Genomic DNA, 19659 nt, shown 5'->3' with positions numbered 1-19659 from the left:
CATGTTTGTTCTCGTCTATTGGAGCGCTGTGGAACGCCCAGAAGTAAGATGGTGTTTACCCAAAGCAAGCGTCCTGCTGCAGCAGCTGGTGGGTCCACAGGGAAGACCTGACGTGGAATCTTTTAATTATAACAAATTATGCTAAAATGACTCTCAAAACCCTGTCTGATAGATTACATACAACAGTGGGAATTCCCTTAAATACCGGTGAACAGGCCACAGACAGAATGCCACAGGCAAGCAAGCTGCAGAGCCAGAGCACGGGGCACACTGCATAATTCATGCTGTCACGCAAACATCAAAGGCTGTTTCCAGGGCGCCACATCTGTCCCCCAGGAAGCAGGCCACACTTGCCAAAAAAACATGGAAATCTAGGAGAGACGACAGAGGGGATTCCCCAGAACTTAGAAGCTACACCAGGAATCCTGAAGACGGAGAGGCAGATGAACTGACTCAACAGTATAAACTATGTGCTGATGGTGAGATGCCAGTGATCCTGGTAGGCCGGAAGACCGGGATATAATCTCTCACATCCCTTTTCAACTTCACTATGTCCCTGTTACATAACCACAGGTAAGGCACGTGTCCCATCTGCAGCCTCCACTTGTAGATCTGACCAGTGAAGAATATTCAAGGTCTACGCCCTGAGCGGAGAACAGATGGATGATGGGATGTAGATGAGACAGGAGATCAAGGACAAAGTGCTCACAGGTGACTGGTGAGACATGCGTGCCACTGTCAAGAGCAGGCCATGGCACCACGCTCCCAGTGGAGCATGGGCACCCTGGGCATTGAACCCAGCCCCTGGCTTTCACAGAGGACCTGGAGATGGCCACAGTTTGTGCCCCCTCTTACCACTGCTGATGGCTGAGTTTGCAATGACTGTAGCGTCACTCCACTGGTCGGCGCTGGAGACTGAGTAGGAGCGCTGGTGCATGCCATCGGGTCGGCTGTTGAAGGAGACCAGGCTGATGCCGCTTGCCATCTGAGACCCAGACGCACTAGTGACATTCCCTAGGAATAAACAAGTCAGATGAACACCACGCCGGACTGCAGACCACAGAAGCCAGCATGGCCTCGCCTGTGGGGCTTCACGCTGGCACGAGTACCTGACCCCTGCACGCCTGCCTACTCCGGTAAGTCAAAGGAAGCCTTGTACAGCACAAGATCATGAAGAAAAGGGCGCTGTGAACCCCAGTGGTGCCCCATTGAGCAAGTGTGAAGAAAGGCTGTGGGCAACTGCCCATAAATCTATTCCAAAGACAAGTAGCCCTGCTACAACCTCTAAAGACAAGAGAACCAGTGAGAGCAGAATGAGCCATCACAGGGCGGAAAGAGGACCACCAGCGGCTGGCCATGCCAACCTATCCACAGAGGCTCATCTACTGGGAGTCAACTGTCTGTTACCAGGAGACACTGCTCACAGGACAACTGTCCCTTGTAATCAACACAGAGGCACCCCAGTGGAGACCCTCACTACTGACCCTGTAAAGATTAAAACACAATAAAACAAAACACAAAAACCACCTGGTGGCTTCAGAGCTTGCAGGGGCTATGAAGGAAGATAGTTCTTTTATAGGCACGATGATTTGAGTTCATTGCTCAACATCGAAACACATGATTGCCTGGCCACACCAATTTTAGGCTCAACAAAGTAATTACTTAGCTGCTTTCCTCTAAGGCTTGGCCAATCATGTCCGCGCTTGTGAATGGGTTTGTTAGAGAGCCATGTGGCTCTTTGGAGCTACTGTTTGGTTTTTCTACATAGCCCTGGCTGTGCGGGAATTTGCTATGTAGACCAGCTGACCCTAAACTCACAGAGAAGGCGTGCACCACCATGCCCTGCTACTGGCTTCCTGTTTTTGAACCTTCCTAGTGGTTTTGGTTCAGAACTGTTGCATTGGAAGGTTTTCCTGGAACAGGGCTTTAAGTGCATGGCCCATCAGCAGTGCCCAAGTCTGGCCCAGCAGAGGCTTTAAAAAGCAGGCTTTCTGAGTTTGATGGATAAGGGATAGGGCTGAAAGAATATGGATTCGCATGCACCTGCATTCTAATGTGAACAGACACATGCATGCGTGTGCATAGGTGTGTATACACACACACACACACACACACCAGTAACTTAGTTGTTTGGTGAGAGGTAGTACGGAGCAGACTACCACAATGTGCTAAGTAGAGACTGCTGGTCATCTCTCCCATCACTATGACAGAACAGCTGAAGAGAGCAGCTTATAAGAAGAAGTCTGTGTCTGAATGACAGCTTGAGGGAACGGTCCACTGGTCGCATTATAACTATAGCCAGGACACTAGTGCTCAGCTAGGTCCTCCAGAGTTCTTCAGCCTGGGGCTACAGATTGTGGATCAGTGCCACTTGCACTTATGGTCTACTCTTTATCAACTAAAACCCAATCTACTAATGTCCTCACACTCCGAGATGATCCTATAACTCTTCAAGCTGAAAATTCACACTAACTTAAATAATGTTGCCTCTCCATCAAACACAGAAGCACAACAGAACACTGGTTCTCTACCGGTGTGAATTGAGTGTGGTCTGAACCTCAGAGGGGAAACCACCTGTGAGAGTCCAGACCAAACCCAGAAGTGACAGCAAAGGGGAGAGCCGAGAGCCACAGACCTTCCTGTCACCGTGGCATGCAGGGAACAGAAAAGCAGGCCTGAGAATGTCCAAACTGCAGAGTCCCGACAACCTTACCCTTGTTTTCTAGATACCCAGGTTACATGAGTCTGCGTGAGCCTTCAGGCTCGAAACTAAGACCAACATTCAACATAGAAACTAGAGACACAACCACAAACTGCAAGCAAAGTTCTTCATCACAGAAGACGTAGGGCCAGATGCTTGAAAGCCGTTTGTGTATCTATGTGTGTGGGTGTTGGTGTGTGTGTGTGTGTAGGGGGGGGAGCATGCTCAAAGCCTTAGGACCAGCCTCCCCCAGCAGTCATGTTCTGAAGGCTCAGGAGCATCTAAACACCCTGGAAAGAATAGCAATATTCTGAGGCCCATGTTCTGGGGGGCAGTGCCATGAATAACAAGACCCTGCTCTTGCCTCACACCTCCTAGCAGCTGGGGAGGGGCTGTTGTTGCCAAGGAGACAGTGCACACAGCTGCCAGGATCCCTCCCAGGCCTCTTCTGAGGCCACCCTGAAGCTGCCTCTTTGTAAACTCATCCCCACAGCACAGAGGCAGCACCGTCCAGAGGGGCTCCCTCCACAAGGGACAGAGCTGTGACTTTGCTAGGCTGTACCCACCATGCTGTGTCTGCAGCCCCTCGGCCAGACTGTTCTGCTGGGGGCTGCCTCCACGAGCTGTGCACACTGCTCCTAGGGGCACCAAGCAAGGAGAAGAGCAGGGCAGGGATGTTAAGGAGGGAGGGCAGAGAGACTTGGAGAATCAGTTCGGAGGCTGTTCCCTGAGCCTGCTTTAGGCTGGCTGGCTGCTTCCCCGCTGGTGTCACTCCCACCAGCTCTTTGGGACCCACACTGCCCACTCTGGTCCTCTTTTCTTGGGCACGCTGATGCCATACATCTACCTATCAAGGCCATATTTATAAAAGAGCCACCACCCCACCCCAGTGTCTCTCCTGGATCGCTCCCAATTCCATCCTATGAGGTAGAATCTGCGGGATACGGCTGCCATGATGGAAGAAGAGTCAGGCAAGACTGTTGGGTGTGGTGAAGCACACTCATAGCTATGGTACTAAAAAGGTAGAGACAGGACAACAGTGAGTTCCTGGCTAGCCTGCACTACAAAGAGAGTTCCAGGCCAGCACAGGCTAGGAGGCTCCTTCTCAAAAGAATGAAGTGTGTGTGTGTGTGTGTGTGTGTTGGAGGCTGTTACATGCTTCAGGGAATGAGAGAGGAGACGCCTCTTGGGCCTTTGAGGTCCTCCAAGCCCATTCAGCCTATAAAGATTCATACCAATTAGCAACATGTCAAGATGATTCTGCCTACACATGCTTTATGACCACAGGCCCAAACACTTTATAAACTGAAAAAAAGCTTGATCATCTTCTGGTCTACAGTGACAATGCTCAACACCAGCCACTGCTTCCTTTGTCTATTCTCTAGCAATGATGCTGTGATGGTGTCTTAGGGTTTGCATTGCTGTGAACAGACATCATGACCAAGGCAACTCTTACAAGGACAACATTTTATTGGGGTTGGCTTACGGGTTCAGAGGTTCAGACCATTACCATCAAGGTGGGAGCATGGCAGCATCCAGGCAGGCATGGTACGGGAGGAGCTGAGAGTTCTACATCTTCATCTGAGGGCTGCTAGTGGAAGACTGGCTCCCATGTGATTAGGAGGGTCTTATTACCCACCCCCACAGTGACACACCTACTCCAACAAGGCCACACCCTGGGCCAAGCATAGCCAAACCACCAAAGATAGTTAGTTTTAATGGCATTTTGACAATCTAGAATCACCTGGGAAGAGAGTGTCAATGAGGGGTGGCCTGTGGGTACATCTGCAGGGGAGTATCTTGGTTGCTTTAATTGTTGTGGGAAGGATCAGCCTGGGAGTGGGTGGTTCTATTCCCTAGCTGTGGGACCTGGACTGTAAGAGGAGTGTATGAAGTCTGCTGAGTGGTAAGGATGGGCACATTTATCTCCCTCTGCTCCTCACCATGACCTCCCTGCCTTGACTTCCCTGCAGTGACCGACTGGAAGCGGGAACTGTGAGCCAAGACAAACCCTTTCTCCTTGAAGTTGCCTTTTGTCATGGCATTATCAAAGAGTCAGAAATAAAGAAACTCACAAGCATCCAAACTTTTGACACTGTCATCAATGAAGACTGAGAATGGGGTAATCACATTACAATAAGTAGATAAAACCCACAAAAAGCTTTGGGTCTTTACGTGTGGGTGCACTCATAACTATCTTCCGTCCCGTGTGACCTGGAGGCTGGAAACCCTTGCTGAAGGGTGGGCCTACAGGACAACCCACTTGCCTAACACTTCTGAAGTGACTTTCATGATAGGTCAAGGAAAGAACTGCCAAGTCTTCATCACTGACTAGGGAAACAGGCCTTGGGGAGGAGCCACCAGCAGCTGAACCCAGCAGCAGCACAGACGCTCAGATGGAGACGTCTGGAGGATGAGCTCAGGGTTGCCAGGGCTTTTTCTGGTGGTAGGATGCCAAGGTGCTGGAAAATGAAGGCAGATTTTCTTAAAGTGTACCTGCTACAGACAGCACAGGAAGAGACTATTCAAGCATTCCTGCCTCTCTCAATTGCAAACCTCCTGCTGTTTGTCAAATGACATTTAAGACAAGCCAGATGTATTAAGATGCTGGTGAGGCAGCTCTGGGTTTGGCAGAGCTCACTTTCTGAGCAGGAGGGAGTCTCCAAGGAGCTAAAGGGGACCTAGGTAGCTAAGGAGACCTGGGCTCAGAAGGGCCTGAGCTATCCTCACTGCTCTGAGAAAGCAGGCGCTCAGCAGCCTTCATCTACCCAGGCACCCCAGATCCCAGAGGCAAGACTAAACTGACTGCAGTTACGAAGGTAGAATTCTGAGCGGTGTGCTTATACCTGTGGCCTGGAGTAGTGGCCAGGAAGTGTTCATGGATAATATTTTTGCTTATGTACGATGTTATACCCTAAGTAGGATTAAATTTGGAGATTTCATTTCAAAACAACCCATGGTTTGGGCTAGCAGAGGGTTCAGCTGGCAAAGACATTTGTTCTCTGATGACTTGAGTTTGACCCTACATAAAAAGAGACCTGACTCCCTCAAGTTGTCCTCTCGTCATAAAATGTCTCCCCCAATAAATAAAAATTTAAAATTTATGGCTCTGGCATCACTTGGCTAATGGGAATGTCTGACAGCTGTGGTCCTGGCTTCATGGAGGTAATGCCACCTGACTTGTCTGGATGCACCAGCCCCCTGCCCACCATTTCCTACTCTTTCATGACTCGGAGTTAAACAGTTTTCCAATACAGAGGGAAATATCCTAGAAACCCAATAGTTCTGATTTCCTCTGGGATTAAAACTCTTTTTTTTTCATATGTACTAATTTATCCCATTTTAACATGAGTTACGAATTGTACTGATCGTGACTCAATAAACCAAAAATGTTTTCTTTGTTGGGCATGGTGAGATACACACAGCATTCAGGAGCCAAAGGCAAGAGGATGGTTGGCTGTAGGTTCGATGCTAGCCTGGTCTATATCATGAGCTCCAAGCTATAAAACGAGACCTTGTCTCAAGAACAATGACAGCACCTTAAACCAGATACCCTCAGGGATGATGCAGGTCTGTATTTGTCCAGTTGAAAATAAGAAAGATATGAACACCAGGAAATGTTTCTATACTCATTATACTGTTCATAAGCCCATAAGCAGGCCCTGCCTTTAAACATAAATATATAAGGAGAGATGTTAGACCTGGAGGCAAACCACTGTCCAAAGCTGCACATGACATATGGAAGTGGTGAGTCTGCCTCTCATGGTCAAGAAGCATCTCTAACATGCACATTTCTGGGTATTTCTATCCTTTCAGTACATCTGCCAGGCAAAGGTTAGGATTTACTGAGTATTCTTTTGTACCTTTTGTACCTATACCCATTTCTAACTGTATCAGTGCACAATTTCTATTCTAATTTCCTTCCTGTTGCTATAATAAAAACACACAGCCAGGTGGTGGTAGCACACATCTTTAATCCCAGCAGTTGGGAGGCAGAGGCAGGCGGATTTCTGAGTTCGAGGCCAGCCTGGTCTACAGAGTGAGTTCCAGGACAGCCAGGGATATACAGAGAAAGCCTGTCTCAATAAATAAATAAATAAATAAATAAATAAATAAATAAATAAATAAATAAATTAAAAAAACACAACACAAACCAAAAGCAGCTTAGGGGAGGAAATTCTTTATTTGATAATTCTGGGTCACAGTCCATCACTGAGAGAAGTTGGGGCAGGAACTCAAGCAGGAACCATGGAGGAAGACTGCTTACGGGCTCACAGACTTATGCATGCTTAGTTAGCTTTTTTATACAGCCTAGGGGATGGTGCTGCCCACAGTGGGATCGGCTCTCTTATATCAAACAATAATCAAGACATCCTCCACAGACATGCCCACAGGTCAATCTCATATGGGAAATCCATCACCTAAAACTCTTGCCTCTAGGCTGTGTTGTACTGACCAGGGCAGTATCTAATGCTATTTTTTTTTTTAAATATACACCTGCAAACATGTAACACATAGTTCCATTTCTGTTTCCAAGCAAACATCACTAATTGCCCCAATATTACTATCCCCTGTGTATATAGTGTTCACAGCAGAGTATCTAGCAGGACCTGCCTAGGACACCACATAAGGAACTTACACGTCTGCAAACATCTACGAACACCAAGAGTAGCTATGCTAAAGATACTTTTATTCTTCAAGCACTTAAGGGCTAGGACTCTCGTTGGGTGGCAATTCACTTCATGCTGGCAAGTAATTAATTAGGCCAAGAGGCAGGAGTCTTATGTGTGAAGGACTGTGAAGTCAGTCCTTATCTGACTGTCTGAGAGCTAAAGACCTTGACCTGGAGACCACTTAAGACAGAAGTGTGTATGAGCACTGTCTCAGACACCTTCGAAGCCAGGCTGAAGTACACCAGTGAGGTGGGGGCTGGTTTTGCTCCCTATCATTAAGTTGAAGGGCTAGGTACCCTACACCTATCTGGTGCTTGATGTTACACATTTAGTGAAACCTGTAACTACACCAGCTATGACCATGGTATGTCCTGAGCTCTCGTTACCCAGTGTTAAAATTTCAAGCGTGAGATGGTCAAGAGCTCTACAGATGCAATCACACCCCCAGCTGAAGCTGCCAGCCCACAGAAAGCCATACCAACCCAGAGCTTAAAGAAAGTGCAGCATTAAAGTCTAGGGTAGGTCTCTGCTGAGGAATAACCTCTTAAAAGATCACACACATACTTTCTCAGACAGCATTTTGTTGGCATGCCTGGGAAGGTGACATAAAGTTAGGGTCTTTGGGATGTGGAGGAGTCTGAAGCCACACAGCTGGTACTCACTGGAAGCCATATTAGGTTTCCTCTTTTGATGGGATGGAAGAGGGACCTGGGTGGGTTCTGATGCACTCACGGACAAGGGCCTGAAAAGGAAGTGTCTACTCCCTGCCTGAGTCTGGGGACCAAGGCTACCTGCCTCTTTCATTCCTGCACCCTGACACTCTTGTGGCCGCACTGCACTTCTGTGCCCTACTAGCCACTGTGGGCAGGCAGCTTTCTGTGGACCTTGGTTTTCCTTGAATCTTGTAGGTGTGGCCACCGACACCCTCTTGTTTTGTGTCTTTTTTTTTTGAGGGTGTCTGCAGAGCAAACTGATGATGGGGAGTGTATTACCCTGAGATGGGCAGACTTTCTACCACCTGTGATAATTAATGTCAGTTTCTATGGCAAAAGTAGGGGTGATTAGCTGCCCCCCCCCCGAGCTACAGAAGACTAGCCTTAATTTAGGGTTCTGCACTGTATTAGCATGTTATGTGCCATGCCATCTTGAGAGAGCTAACTGCCCTGGCTACTGATGCTTCTGGGATGGGCTGTAAATTGTCCTAGCCCACAAGTCTTAGTAGCCATGTAACAGGTTGGAGCAAAAGCCGGGGACTCCTGTGCCTTTCTTGTCCCGATTCCTTGTCTTTGAAGTCTTGTCTCATCACACTCAGGCCCTGTGCAGCAGGCACGGACATCCTCAGCAAACTTGTAGTTTAATTTACCTAAAGGGGTCAGACAACCCCAGGGTCCCTCACTCATGCACCAAGACACAGAAGCCTTCAGAGAGACTGAGGGGCAGGGGGCTCCCCCTGCTGGAAGGACCCAGAAGGCCTCCCTCAGAACACTGCAACATTGAGTTTAGACTCTGGAGTCATACTACCTCTGGACAAATGGAGGGTGAGTGAAGCCTGCAGAGGACACACTGCGCTCTCACAGGGCAACCTCACTGACGTGTGTTAGCACAAAGCTCCACAGAGTGTTCGAGTCTGGTTCACTTCTCTTTAAATATTTTCCCTCTTCATTCACCCTTCCCCCGACCAGGTACACACCCAATCACGTCTACCCAAAAATCACAAACATAGATGCTCACTGTGGTTGCTCTTTAGTCTCACCCTGGATGTTAGCAGCTGTATCCACTGCCAAGGGCACACCACAGCAACCATCACCCGTATACCACTGAGAATGGAGGAGCCGCTGACCAGCGGTAGGGGATGAACAGCAGACGGATCACGGGGCAGGTGGCAGCAAGGAGGACCACTCAGGCTGTCAGGACTGGGCTCAAGGGGCATGACACACCCATGGGATGCTAAGTCAGAGGGGCCACCCTGTGTGCTGAAGGCAGCAACAGGAGGGACCTCTGGGCTGCCAGCCACGGCCACCTGCATTCAGCTGTAGTTCAGAATGCTTCACTTCCTTTAAACACATTTTAATAAACGAACGTTTGTGTGTGTAGGCGCATCCTTGCCTTAGTGTGGAGCTCACAGAACAATTTTTGAGAGTTGTTTCTCTTCTTTCACCATATGGGTCCTGGGAATCAAACTCAGGTTGTCCATCATGTGACAGGTGCTTTTATCCGCTGAGTCACCTCCCCAGCTTGGGTTTTGCACTTTTTACACAAATATTGTATTGGTCACATTTACCCTCCTCACAAAGTTAAAAAAAAAAAAAAAAAAAAAAAAAAAAAAAAACCCCGCTGCCCTGCTGGCTTGTGAATACAGATGCCTCTTCAAAAGCAAGAACTGGGGTAGGCAGAGGAAACTTCCCAGCAGCGAGTCCCAGGGCACGACCCTCTCTGAACAGCCTTGGGATGCTGAGTTCTCAATGTGGTCCCTAAAGCACCAACTTGGCTTTTCATCTGGGAACTTCCTCCCAAATATTACCAAGAAACTCAGGGGTTAGTCAGCTACCTGGCCAGCTCAGGGCTCAGAGCTCAGGAAGGGCATTTCCTGGAAAACCCCAGTTCAGGGATCAGCTGTGCAGCCTGATTAGCAGGGGGCAGCCACATTACCATGCTAATCCATGGCCCCTGCGCCTCTTCCTTGATATGGATATGTGCGTGTGCTTAGCTGCTCCTCTTGATGAGCACAAGCTTCCCCGTGTCAAAAGCCCTGATATTCTCTCCAAAGAATAATTTTCCTTGTACTTACCTCCCTAAAGTGTAAGAGTTGATTTGAAAAGATACTTACCTCCACCATATGCTATTTTTCTTTAAACAATTTGCATTTCAAAGTGAATATGGCATTTATATCTGAATGAGCATCAGTATGTTGCCTGAACTGATCTCAAATGAGCGTGAAAAAGATGCTGCTTTTCTATTGAACGAGGATGTTTTCATCCCCCAAATGACATCAAAGACAGACTCCCTCTTTTAAGCTATAAGCTTAGTACATTAAAAATAGCCTGCTCTGATTAAAAAAAAAAAAAAAGTACATCCTCTGAGCCGACGGCTTTCTGCAGTGTTCAAGTGCACACTCATCAACAATCATCCCTTTAAAACACATTTTCATTACCTATTCTGTTTCCTGGCTAGCTTCCCAAACAGGATGCAACTTTACCAAAGAGTTTAACTAAGGGGGGGGGGGTGGTTGTAAAAAACAAAAACAAAAACAAACCCAAATCCTTGGCTTTGGCTTACTGGTTAAATAAGAATGAAACAATGAATTGCTTCAGTTACTGAAGAGATGGCCATGTACTTTGGTGCATGCTGGGTGAGAATGAGAAGCTGGAAAGGCCCCGTGAGCACCATGCTGGAAGCAGTCATAGTAGAATTCTAACTTTAAAAACCCAAACTCAAACTGTAACTCCAGAATATAGTAGAAAAAAGCCCCATTTCTCTACTGGGGCCTTTACTCAAGCAACAGTCAGAGAACATGTCTCAGGTCCAGGCTCCTAAGCTGACACGGGGCACGTAGGAGAACGGGGTCCCCACAATCACTGATGGACCACAGAGGCTATTCCAATGGTCACAGCACTGCAAGCTAGGCCTTCACCATCTGCTCGGTCCTCTAATTACAAGCCGAAAAGAATATAATTCACGCCGCCACCATAAAAAGTGAGATGCAAATGATTTAAGTGCCTGTGAGAGAGGCTGTTCGCTCCAGTATTTGCATTGGAAAGCTGCCCTCCTTTTGGCAACCAGAATTTCTATCCAAGAGTTGTTCTCCCCAAGGTGATGTCCAGGGTCTTTTTCTCAGGTGTGAGAGCCCTGGCCCTGCATGCTATGGGCTCTTGTTTTGTAGACAGGTGCAATTCAATCTACTCACTCCTGAGACATAAAGCTGGGACTATTTGCTATAGGGTACATCTTTCTGTTACTGCACTTTTCTAGACCTTGAGGCAGTGAAACATATCTGATTAACTAAATTCTCAGAATGACCACATTCAAAGTCAAAAAAGCCTAGAATTAGAGAAGTTGAGGTGTACCTAAAATGTGCACATAGCTATTGCTAGTCTGATTTCTCTTTAGTTATGGTGCCAAAGGGAAATAACAAAAGCCTATCTTATTGTATAAATTCCTTAAAACCAGTTTTGCCAAATGAGTACTTCAGGTTAAGTCCATCGGCATCAAGGCAAATAGGTCAGCATTTTATTAGATACATGTAGATGTTTGCCTTAGCTATCACCATAGGAAAGAATAAACAAAACAAAACCAAAAAACTATGGTGTGCATGTGTGTAGGCACACATGTGAAGGTGACAAGAAAATTTGTGGGAATTGGTTCCCCACTTTTACCACTTGGGTCCCAGAATTGAAGTCAGGCTACTGGGATTGAGCGTAAGTCCCTGTGGCCTGCAGAGATCCCTTGTTGGCTCTGTGATCCATCTTTGGCAGGAAGTTTCCTGACATTGTCACATAACCTTTATCTTATTCTGAGATCCTGAACTTCAGCTTGTTGACTCAAGGGAGGCAACTGGCCTTGCTGACTTGCAGGTACTTCTTGTTGTTTTCATCAGTTTCCCACGGTTAGACACAACACTTTGATAGACAACTTTCACTTGTGGGCTGCAGTGAATGGCGTAAATCTCTCTGATCCACGTTTCAGATTATTTTCTAAATGACTAATGCTCCAAAGAGGACTGCCAATATTAGAACAATGCAGACCACAGTTCATAAAACACATAAAATGAATGTAATAAGGCCAGCAATAAACAAGGAAATGATCAAACTATGCATGGAACATGGAACCCTGCAGACAGCAGAGCCTTTGACCACGTTGGGAGTTGGCGATCTCATGGACAGTGGGTTCTCCTTTCCTCTATAGTTTATTTACTTAGTTTTTAGTAAAAGTTTCAAAGCGGCTACTTCTTCAAGATCCAGAGGATCTGCGTGTGCTTCGTGCTGGTCTGGGAGCATTCTCCTAGTTCCAGGCAGTACCTACACTTGTTTCACTTCATGTGAGCTCACTAACTCACCCAGTGATATCATCCAATACATTGGCCAGGGAGGGACTGTGCTAAGGTGGCCAGAAGTGCACCTTCTAAAAGGGGGATAGAGAAGAGAGAGGGAACACGTGTGCGTGGGACATAGGAGGAGCCAGGACTGAACTGCTTCCTGTCAGTGGGTGGCAGCAAGCGAGTGAGAGGCAAAGCTGCTAGCACCTCATCCCTAGCATCTAGTCTTCCTTAGAATGGATTTGTCAGATCACTGGCACAACTCAAGAGCCGACAGATGCTGAGCATCTCAGGCAAGTTTCCATCTAAGAGATGTGATTTAGAAATAAACACATATTCCCAAGGCAAAGCTGGCCTCCTCCCCCCAGTCTACCTCGCCCCCCGACCCCGCTCCGGCACCAGCACTCAAAGTTCAACCATTCAAACCATTCTCCATTTTGCCAATTTTCTTCTGCTTACAGGCACCTGCTGGAAAAATACTGTGGGTGTTGGAGGGAAATCATCCCAAAGCTTGCTTGGCAGCAACCCACTTCAGGTACAAATGGTCAATGTCCAAGCCGAGATGGAATCGTTACACAAAGGGGTGTTAAAACCTGGCTTTTTGTATAAACCAAAAGCATACAGCAATAGTCAGAAAAGTAGTTTTACAAAACTTCGCAAAAAGAACCAAATGTTCAGTCTCAAGTACCATGCCTAAGTGTTCTTTAGTTAATATATATACATATATATACACACACACATGTGTATATGTATATATGTATATACACATATTCACATACATACACATATATTAACATATACAAATACTTTTTGCTTGCATGTATGCACAACACATGCATGTAGTGCCTTAAGTGGCCAGAAGAGGGCATCAGAGCCCTTGGAACTGGAGTTTCAGGTGATTGTGTGTTGCTGTGCAGGGGTGCTGAGACCAAAAGCTAGGTCCTCTGCAAGAGCAGTACAGTGTTCTTAACCCCTGAACTGTCTCTCCAGTGCCTTTTAAAGCATTTCCTTTCTTTCTTTCTCTCTTTTTTTTTTTTTTTTGGTTTTTCGAGACAGGGTTTCTCTGTGTAGCCCTGGCTGTCCTGGAACTCACTCTGTAGACCAGGCTGTCCTCGAACTCAGAAATGCGCCTGCCTCTGCCTCCCAAGTGCTGAGATTAAAGGCGTGGGCCACCACTGCCCAGTTCTTTTTGTTTCTTTATGTGATCAGTGCAACAGGTGTCTTTTGCGCAAAATATACTTTGAGTTTAGAATACTTTGGAGTGGACTTGGCTACTGTCCCTCTAAGGGAAGAGGCCAAGGTGGCCCCGTGGCTTTATCATTCGCCTCCCTCACCCACCCCACCCTCAATTCTTGTAGTGCACATCTTATACCTAATGCCAACACAGGTGGCACAGAGCAGTTATGAATACTTGGGGTTAGGGTTAGCACGGGAATTAAAAACCCACGGGAATGGGTTTTTTCCCATGCTCTAGATGTATTTCAGAAAGATAAAACTGTCTGCATGATGGGTCAACACAGAGCAACCAGCCAGGACGGGAGATGGCAGAATATCAGATGACTTTGAATGACTATCCTGTGCCAGTGCGGGAGGTAGGCAGACTGAAGACTCAACTCCCTCTGAGCTTTTCTCTCTCTAGACAGCGCTGAGGTCTACACACTGGCTTTTCCTTCTAAAAGGCTGCTTGGGCAGCAACTAGGATCATGGCTTCTGCCTGCCCCAGGCTAGTCTCTCTGGTAAGTCCTGTAGTTTGATTAGAGAAAACACTGAACCCACGCTTTTGAGGTGAAAATTTTCTAGAGCCGCTTTTATTTACTTGCAGGCTTACAATACTATAGAAATGAGTAGTTCAGGACCACAGCATCCCTGTACACCTTGCATGGAAATCCTATAGAACTTACACACAAAATAACACTTTACTGATAGTTAGAGTTTCCGGGAAGGATCTTCCTAAGTCAGAAGTATATTCTCATTTCCTCTTGAATTGCGTCCACAGCAGAAAGTAAGTGACTCAGAAAAACTAAAGATACCCCCTTCTTCATATTTATTACTTGTTACTCACATTGTTAAAAAAAAAGTCACCAATTATTTTTGCCAAAATTTAATTACTGAATACCAATCATAACTTAGTTTAATAAATCTGGCTTCCAGAAGCCAGGTATCATATAATAATTGGCTTAAAAAAAAAAAAAAAAGGAAAGTAATTTCTAACCAATAGCTCTGGGTGACACGTGTTCTTTCATTCCTCTGAAGGGTATTTAGCACAAGTGTCCGTTTCTGTATTGGAGGGTGGAATGTTGTAACCAAAGTCCAAAGCATGGGGAATTATGGGTGAGCAAGCAGGGCTAGGAGAGGCCCAGCTCAAGGACCTCAGGCCTACTGCCATTCTACAAACAGGCAGGGGACCGGCGGACCCGTGCTGCCCACCCATACTCTGGAGTTATTAAAATGTTTTCTAGACCATTTGAAACTAAACAAAGAAAAACTTTGTCTCTCTGACACAACAACGGATCTCATTTGGACGCTGTGTTATTATTTTTTTTCTTTAATAGCTATTACCACTGTAACAGCAGCTTAGCGACTCCGTCTGCAGCGTGAGCAGTTTTGATAAACAGCCTCTGCGGGCCACACAACGGGGATAATGTATCCTTAAGTACCGCCAATGAGCTGCCATTCTGCACAGCCAATTACTTCTGTGCGTCTGTCACTCAAAGGAAAAATGACTGAGCCCATTAGATCAAACCTTTGTCACTGTTCCTAATGCACTCTTAGGCCTCATTAATCTCCGGGAGCAGCAACAGAGCCGCCGGTGCCTTGCCGCCTCCCCCGAACAGGCCCACGTGAAGCCTCTCATGTCTCCCCCAAGTGCGCGCGTTAATCAAGCTCTCCTTATTGCCCCGGTCCCTGTCACGGCGGAGAGCGCTCCCTCTTAAATGCTCTCATTATGACCCATCCTTAGAGCCGGCTAAGTGGAAAAAAAGAGAGAGGGAGCGAGGGAGGAAGAGGACGGGAGAGAAAGAGAGGAGAGCAAGTCCAATCCCATTAATATTCATGACAATAATTAGTATTCTAGGTCACTGAATATTCATGCTATTAGTTTGGGTTTTTTTATGGGTTTGCTGGATGTCCTGATTGCTGAAGTGTGGAGAAAACAGCATGGCTGAGACTGTCGATGTCAAAGGCAGTTCAATACTCCAAACACATTCCCAGTCCACCCTCCCCCACCCACCTTACTCAGAGCATCAGCTCAGCCCTCCTGCAGGCTGGCCTGCCTCCAACTGCTGGGGACCTCAAGTGGGGGAGGCGGAGGAAAAGGGGTAAGGGCTCCTCTTACAGGGGTCGAGGTGCCAACCTGGGCAGAATAGAAAAAAAAAAAAACATAATTGCAGAAACCCAACAAAGACACATGCTACGAGGACACGAAGATAAGCTGTGGTCCCAGAACAAAGATGTCGAAGCCAGGAGTCAATTGGCAAATTGATGTCAAGGTATGGAAAAGGGAGGGACCTCCACTAAGAACATCAACATCCCAAAGAACACTTCACAGGCCACCTAGCACGGCCACCTAAGTAAGTATTTAGTGAGGGATAGGGTCTAGAGATGTCATCTGTCCACTAGCAGGCACTTGAAAGGCCAACTCGAAAACATCTCTCGGCCACCCCTCCCCCACCCTACCTTGTCAGGAACCAATGCTAAGGCCCTGGAAGTCACAGAGGCCAAGAGCACAGAGGTTAGAGCCAGGAAGCTGAGGCACAGAGACGGACCTGCACTGGAGGGCGGGGATGGGATTCAGTGCTATATTTCTGATTCCAGAGTAGCCACTCTTAGCCATAAGCTTCTCTGTTTTGTATAGAGACATCAGATAATCCTAGGGCTGATACAATGTTATCTAGGTCACATGAGTGTAGCTAGATTTACCAAACCAGGTTAGCTAAAACCCATTAAAGAAAACATGTAAGGGTATTTCGACTCTCTTTGGAAGGATTTTAGGAATTAAACTTGGGGAGACTCTCAAAACGCAGCTACTGATAAATCCCAGTTACCAAGGCAACTCAGGGTCCCTCCGATAAGCCCCCTGCTAAAGGAACGGAAATGAAGCTTTCCCTGGGCATCCTGAGGGGAGCCATCTCTGAAGAGGGAAAGATGTGGCATGGAAGGGATTTCAGCCAAATATGAATAAATTTTTTCTAGATGCATCCATTTTTAGCATTTATTTTTGCTGGAGTAGGTCCTTACATATTTTTTTTTCAAAAACATATTCAGACAGAAATATTCTCTGTCTCTCCCCAACTAATGATATTGATAGCCAATCAATGACTTTTTAAAAAATTATTATTTCTGTTCTTATTGGCTGGCAACATTTAAGCTCAGAGTTGGCTTTTAGAGGTCAGGGTTATCTGTTTTGAGAGAGGGCGAGCTGCTCACTCTGTCCCCAGCATCCAGCATGGGCACTGCTCTTAGGCGCCTACAACCCAGGGTTCTCTCAGGTCAGAACTGCTCTCCTATCTGGGCATCTTCCACCTTTTTTGTTTGGTTTGCAAAGTTTTCTCTTCCCTCCAACTCAGAGTTCCATATCTTACTCAATGGCAGTAATTTCCTTCTGTAGTATCTTAATCAAAATTGTCTTTACTCATGCTCATTTCTACTTGGTGACTTTAAAAAAAAAAAACCTTTGAAAAACATATTTATTTATTGCGTGTGGAGGGAGAGGACAAGTGGTGGAAGGCGGTTCTCTCCTCCCACTGTGAGAGTCCTGGGGACTGTACTCAGGTCGCCCGCCCTCTCGGTGTAAGCACCTCTTTCTGCTGAGCCATTACATCAGCTCCATGTGTTTACTTAGCTGAGATTCCAGCCTGTCTGAAAGGTTGCTGTGTAGTCAAGAGTGAGTCTCCTGCCTCCATCTCTCAAATGCTGGGAGCTACATCCCACTGAAATCGGCTTGTGTGGTGCTGGGGATCAGCGTCTGTGCACTGTGTGGTAGGCAAGCACACTACTGAACCATAACCCCAGAATATGAGGACGGGGTGGGGTGGGGTGGGGGACACACAACCAGCACAAGGAACACAAGAAACTCGAGGTGCATGAGGTATACGGGGTTCACTGGGAAGCTACCACAACAATGTGCTTTTCCCACGTCTTTCCCAAGGCCATGGGAAAACTGGACATTAAAGATTATAACAGTTCTAGCATTTCAACATTCCCATAGGAAAAAGAATAAAAATCTCTAGATTTAAACAAAGGTATGAAATGCATAAAAGTAAACAATAGCAATATATCTGAGAAAATTAATACAGTGGTATCCCAAATACATAGACAGACACATCTCTAGCCAGGTGTGGTGGTGCACACCTTTAACCCTAGCACTTGGGAGGCAGAGGCTAGAGGACTTTGAGTTTGATGCCAGTACAGAGAGATACTGTCACAATAAAACAAAACAAAATAAAACAAAAACACAATCATCCAAACAAAAACAACAAGAGAAATAGCAAGAGCAACAGAACCACAGCCCTGGCAGCAGCGGAGGAGTCAGGCCCTGTCTGTCTCCTCCATACCGATGGAGAACTGCAAGGGCCTTAGCAGTGTGCTTGGTGCAGTGACCCGACTCAGGTGGGGTCCTGGAGAGATGGCCTGGAACTGCTCCTCTCGACCCATCTTCGGAGCAATGATCAAGGCTAGGCACATCACAGACCAATTAACCACAGGAGACAGAAGACACAGGAAGAAGTACTGTGTCTAACTCATAAACTGGATAGGAGAAATGCAGTCAGTCCAGAACAGAGTTAGGCAAGCACTGTGATATCGAGTGGGGGAGACATTCTTCTATTCATGACATGTGTCCTGTAACTGATCCAACTAACATAACTTAGGTTACATAGCTGGATATGAAAATAAAATCTAGGGGCTTTCGTCTATGGTACCACTGATATCACATAAGAGACTTCCCTGGAAAAAGATCAGCACAGTAGCTAGAAGATTTTGAGGATGGGATGGATTAACAAACTCTCTAGGATCTGAATGAAGGAAACCACTAAGCAAAATCCCAGAAAGAGCAACAAGCCCCCTTCCCCACCCCTCTACCATACCCATAACTAAACCCAATGTTAGGGACTGGGTTCTATGCTGGTCACTATTAAATAAAGTATGTGTGACAACACATGCCTATAATTCCAGCACTTGAGAGGCAGAGGCAGGAGGATCAGCAATTCAAGGTCATACATACTCAGCTGGTGCACTGAGTTCCAAGCTAGTGTAGGCTACAGGAGACCCTGTCTCAAAAAAAGAAAGAAAAGAAAATGCCAACCACCATGAGATGATTTGGTGGTGCACTTGTTTTCCAGTTGTTCTGAGGGTCAGGGAGGAGATAACAGAAATAGGCAGCCACAGCCTAGATGACTTGGAGGTCACGGCAGGCGGGGTGTTGAGGCGTTGGCTGCCATACTAAGTCTGATGTAACACATGGAAAGAAATGCAGCGTAAGACATCTCGCAGAGAACAGTGGATGGAACAGGGCAGAACCCCCAGAAAGTGCATTTCATCATGATTTAGTTGTACACACAGACGATGCAGGATTAATGAAGATCATTCAACAGAAAGGACAGGTTGCTGTTTGAATTGACAATTTGCTTATTATTTTCTATCAGATATAATGGATCCAAACAAATCGAAGGTGAATTAGAAGTTAATGATATTTTTAAAAGGGTTTAATAAAAGAATAATAAAACTTGGAAATAAATATCTATTAGCTGCAAACAGACTTCAGACCACTAAAGTATTTTTGAACAGTTCAATGTAGAAACTGCAGATGTAAGTCACAATTGGGAGACACAGGAAAATAAGAAAAAAACCCTATGTGTAAATATGCAAAAAGTAAAAATAAAATATTATAGTACAAGTCTTTTGCATGTTATAAAATACCAACATCCTTACTATATAAAGAGCTTTCCCATATCAACAAGAAAAAGAACCCATTAAAACACATACAGAGGCAACACATAAAATAACTACAAAACATATGCCTGGGCAATAAGCCCAAGAGTCACTCAGATTCACAACTGATGAAAGCAGACACTAAACTTTACACTCAGCATCGGGTGTTTGTTTACCTTGTTGATTTTGAAAATGACAGTTAAAAGCAGTACCAGGTGGGTACTTTATAGGAGATATTTCTAGAGGTTATTTTGGAAATAGACACCAAGAGCCTGCAGAGAGCTCACTGGCTGAGCCACACTACTGAAGGCTGCTGGCTGCCAAGA

At 46.2% G+C, this 19659-nt stretch overlaps 1 protein-coding gene across 11 annotated transcripts in view; it reads right to left on the bottom strand.

Annotated features, from left to right (window-relative positions):
- Agap1 (ArfGAP with GTPase domain, ankyrin repeat and PH domain 1) overlaps nt 1-19659 on the bottom strand; it is a 445290-nt gene that overhangs the window by 129477 nt on the left and 296154 nt on the right. For 8 of the 11 annotated variants that reach the window (XM_031368368.1, XM_031368366.1, XM_031368367.1 and 5 more), the window contains one exon: nt 856-1014. The exons of the other annotated variants lie outside the window; for them this stretch is intronic. In XM_031368368.1, the coding sequence (XP_031224228.1) occupies nt 856-1014 (159 nt within the window). The remainder of the gene's footprint in view (nt 1-855; nt 1015-19659) is intronic. 11 annotated transcript variants of the gene reach the window in all.

This window comes from Mastomys coucha, unplaced genomic scaffold (assembly GCF_008632895.1).
Source record: "Mastomys coucha isolate ucsf_1 unplaced genomic scaffold, UCSF_Mcou_1 pScaffold14, whole genome shotgun sequence".
Taxonomy (NCBI): domain Eukaryota; kingdom Metazoa; phylum Chordata; class Mammalia; order Rodentia; family Muridae; genus Mastomys; species Mastomys coucha.
The sequence above is the reverse complement of the archived record's forward strand: the minus strand, read 5'-3'. Positions and strand labels throughout refer to the sequence as shown.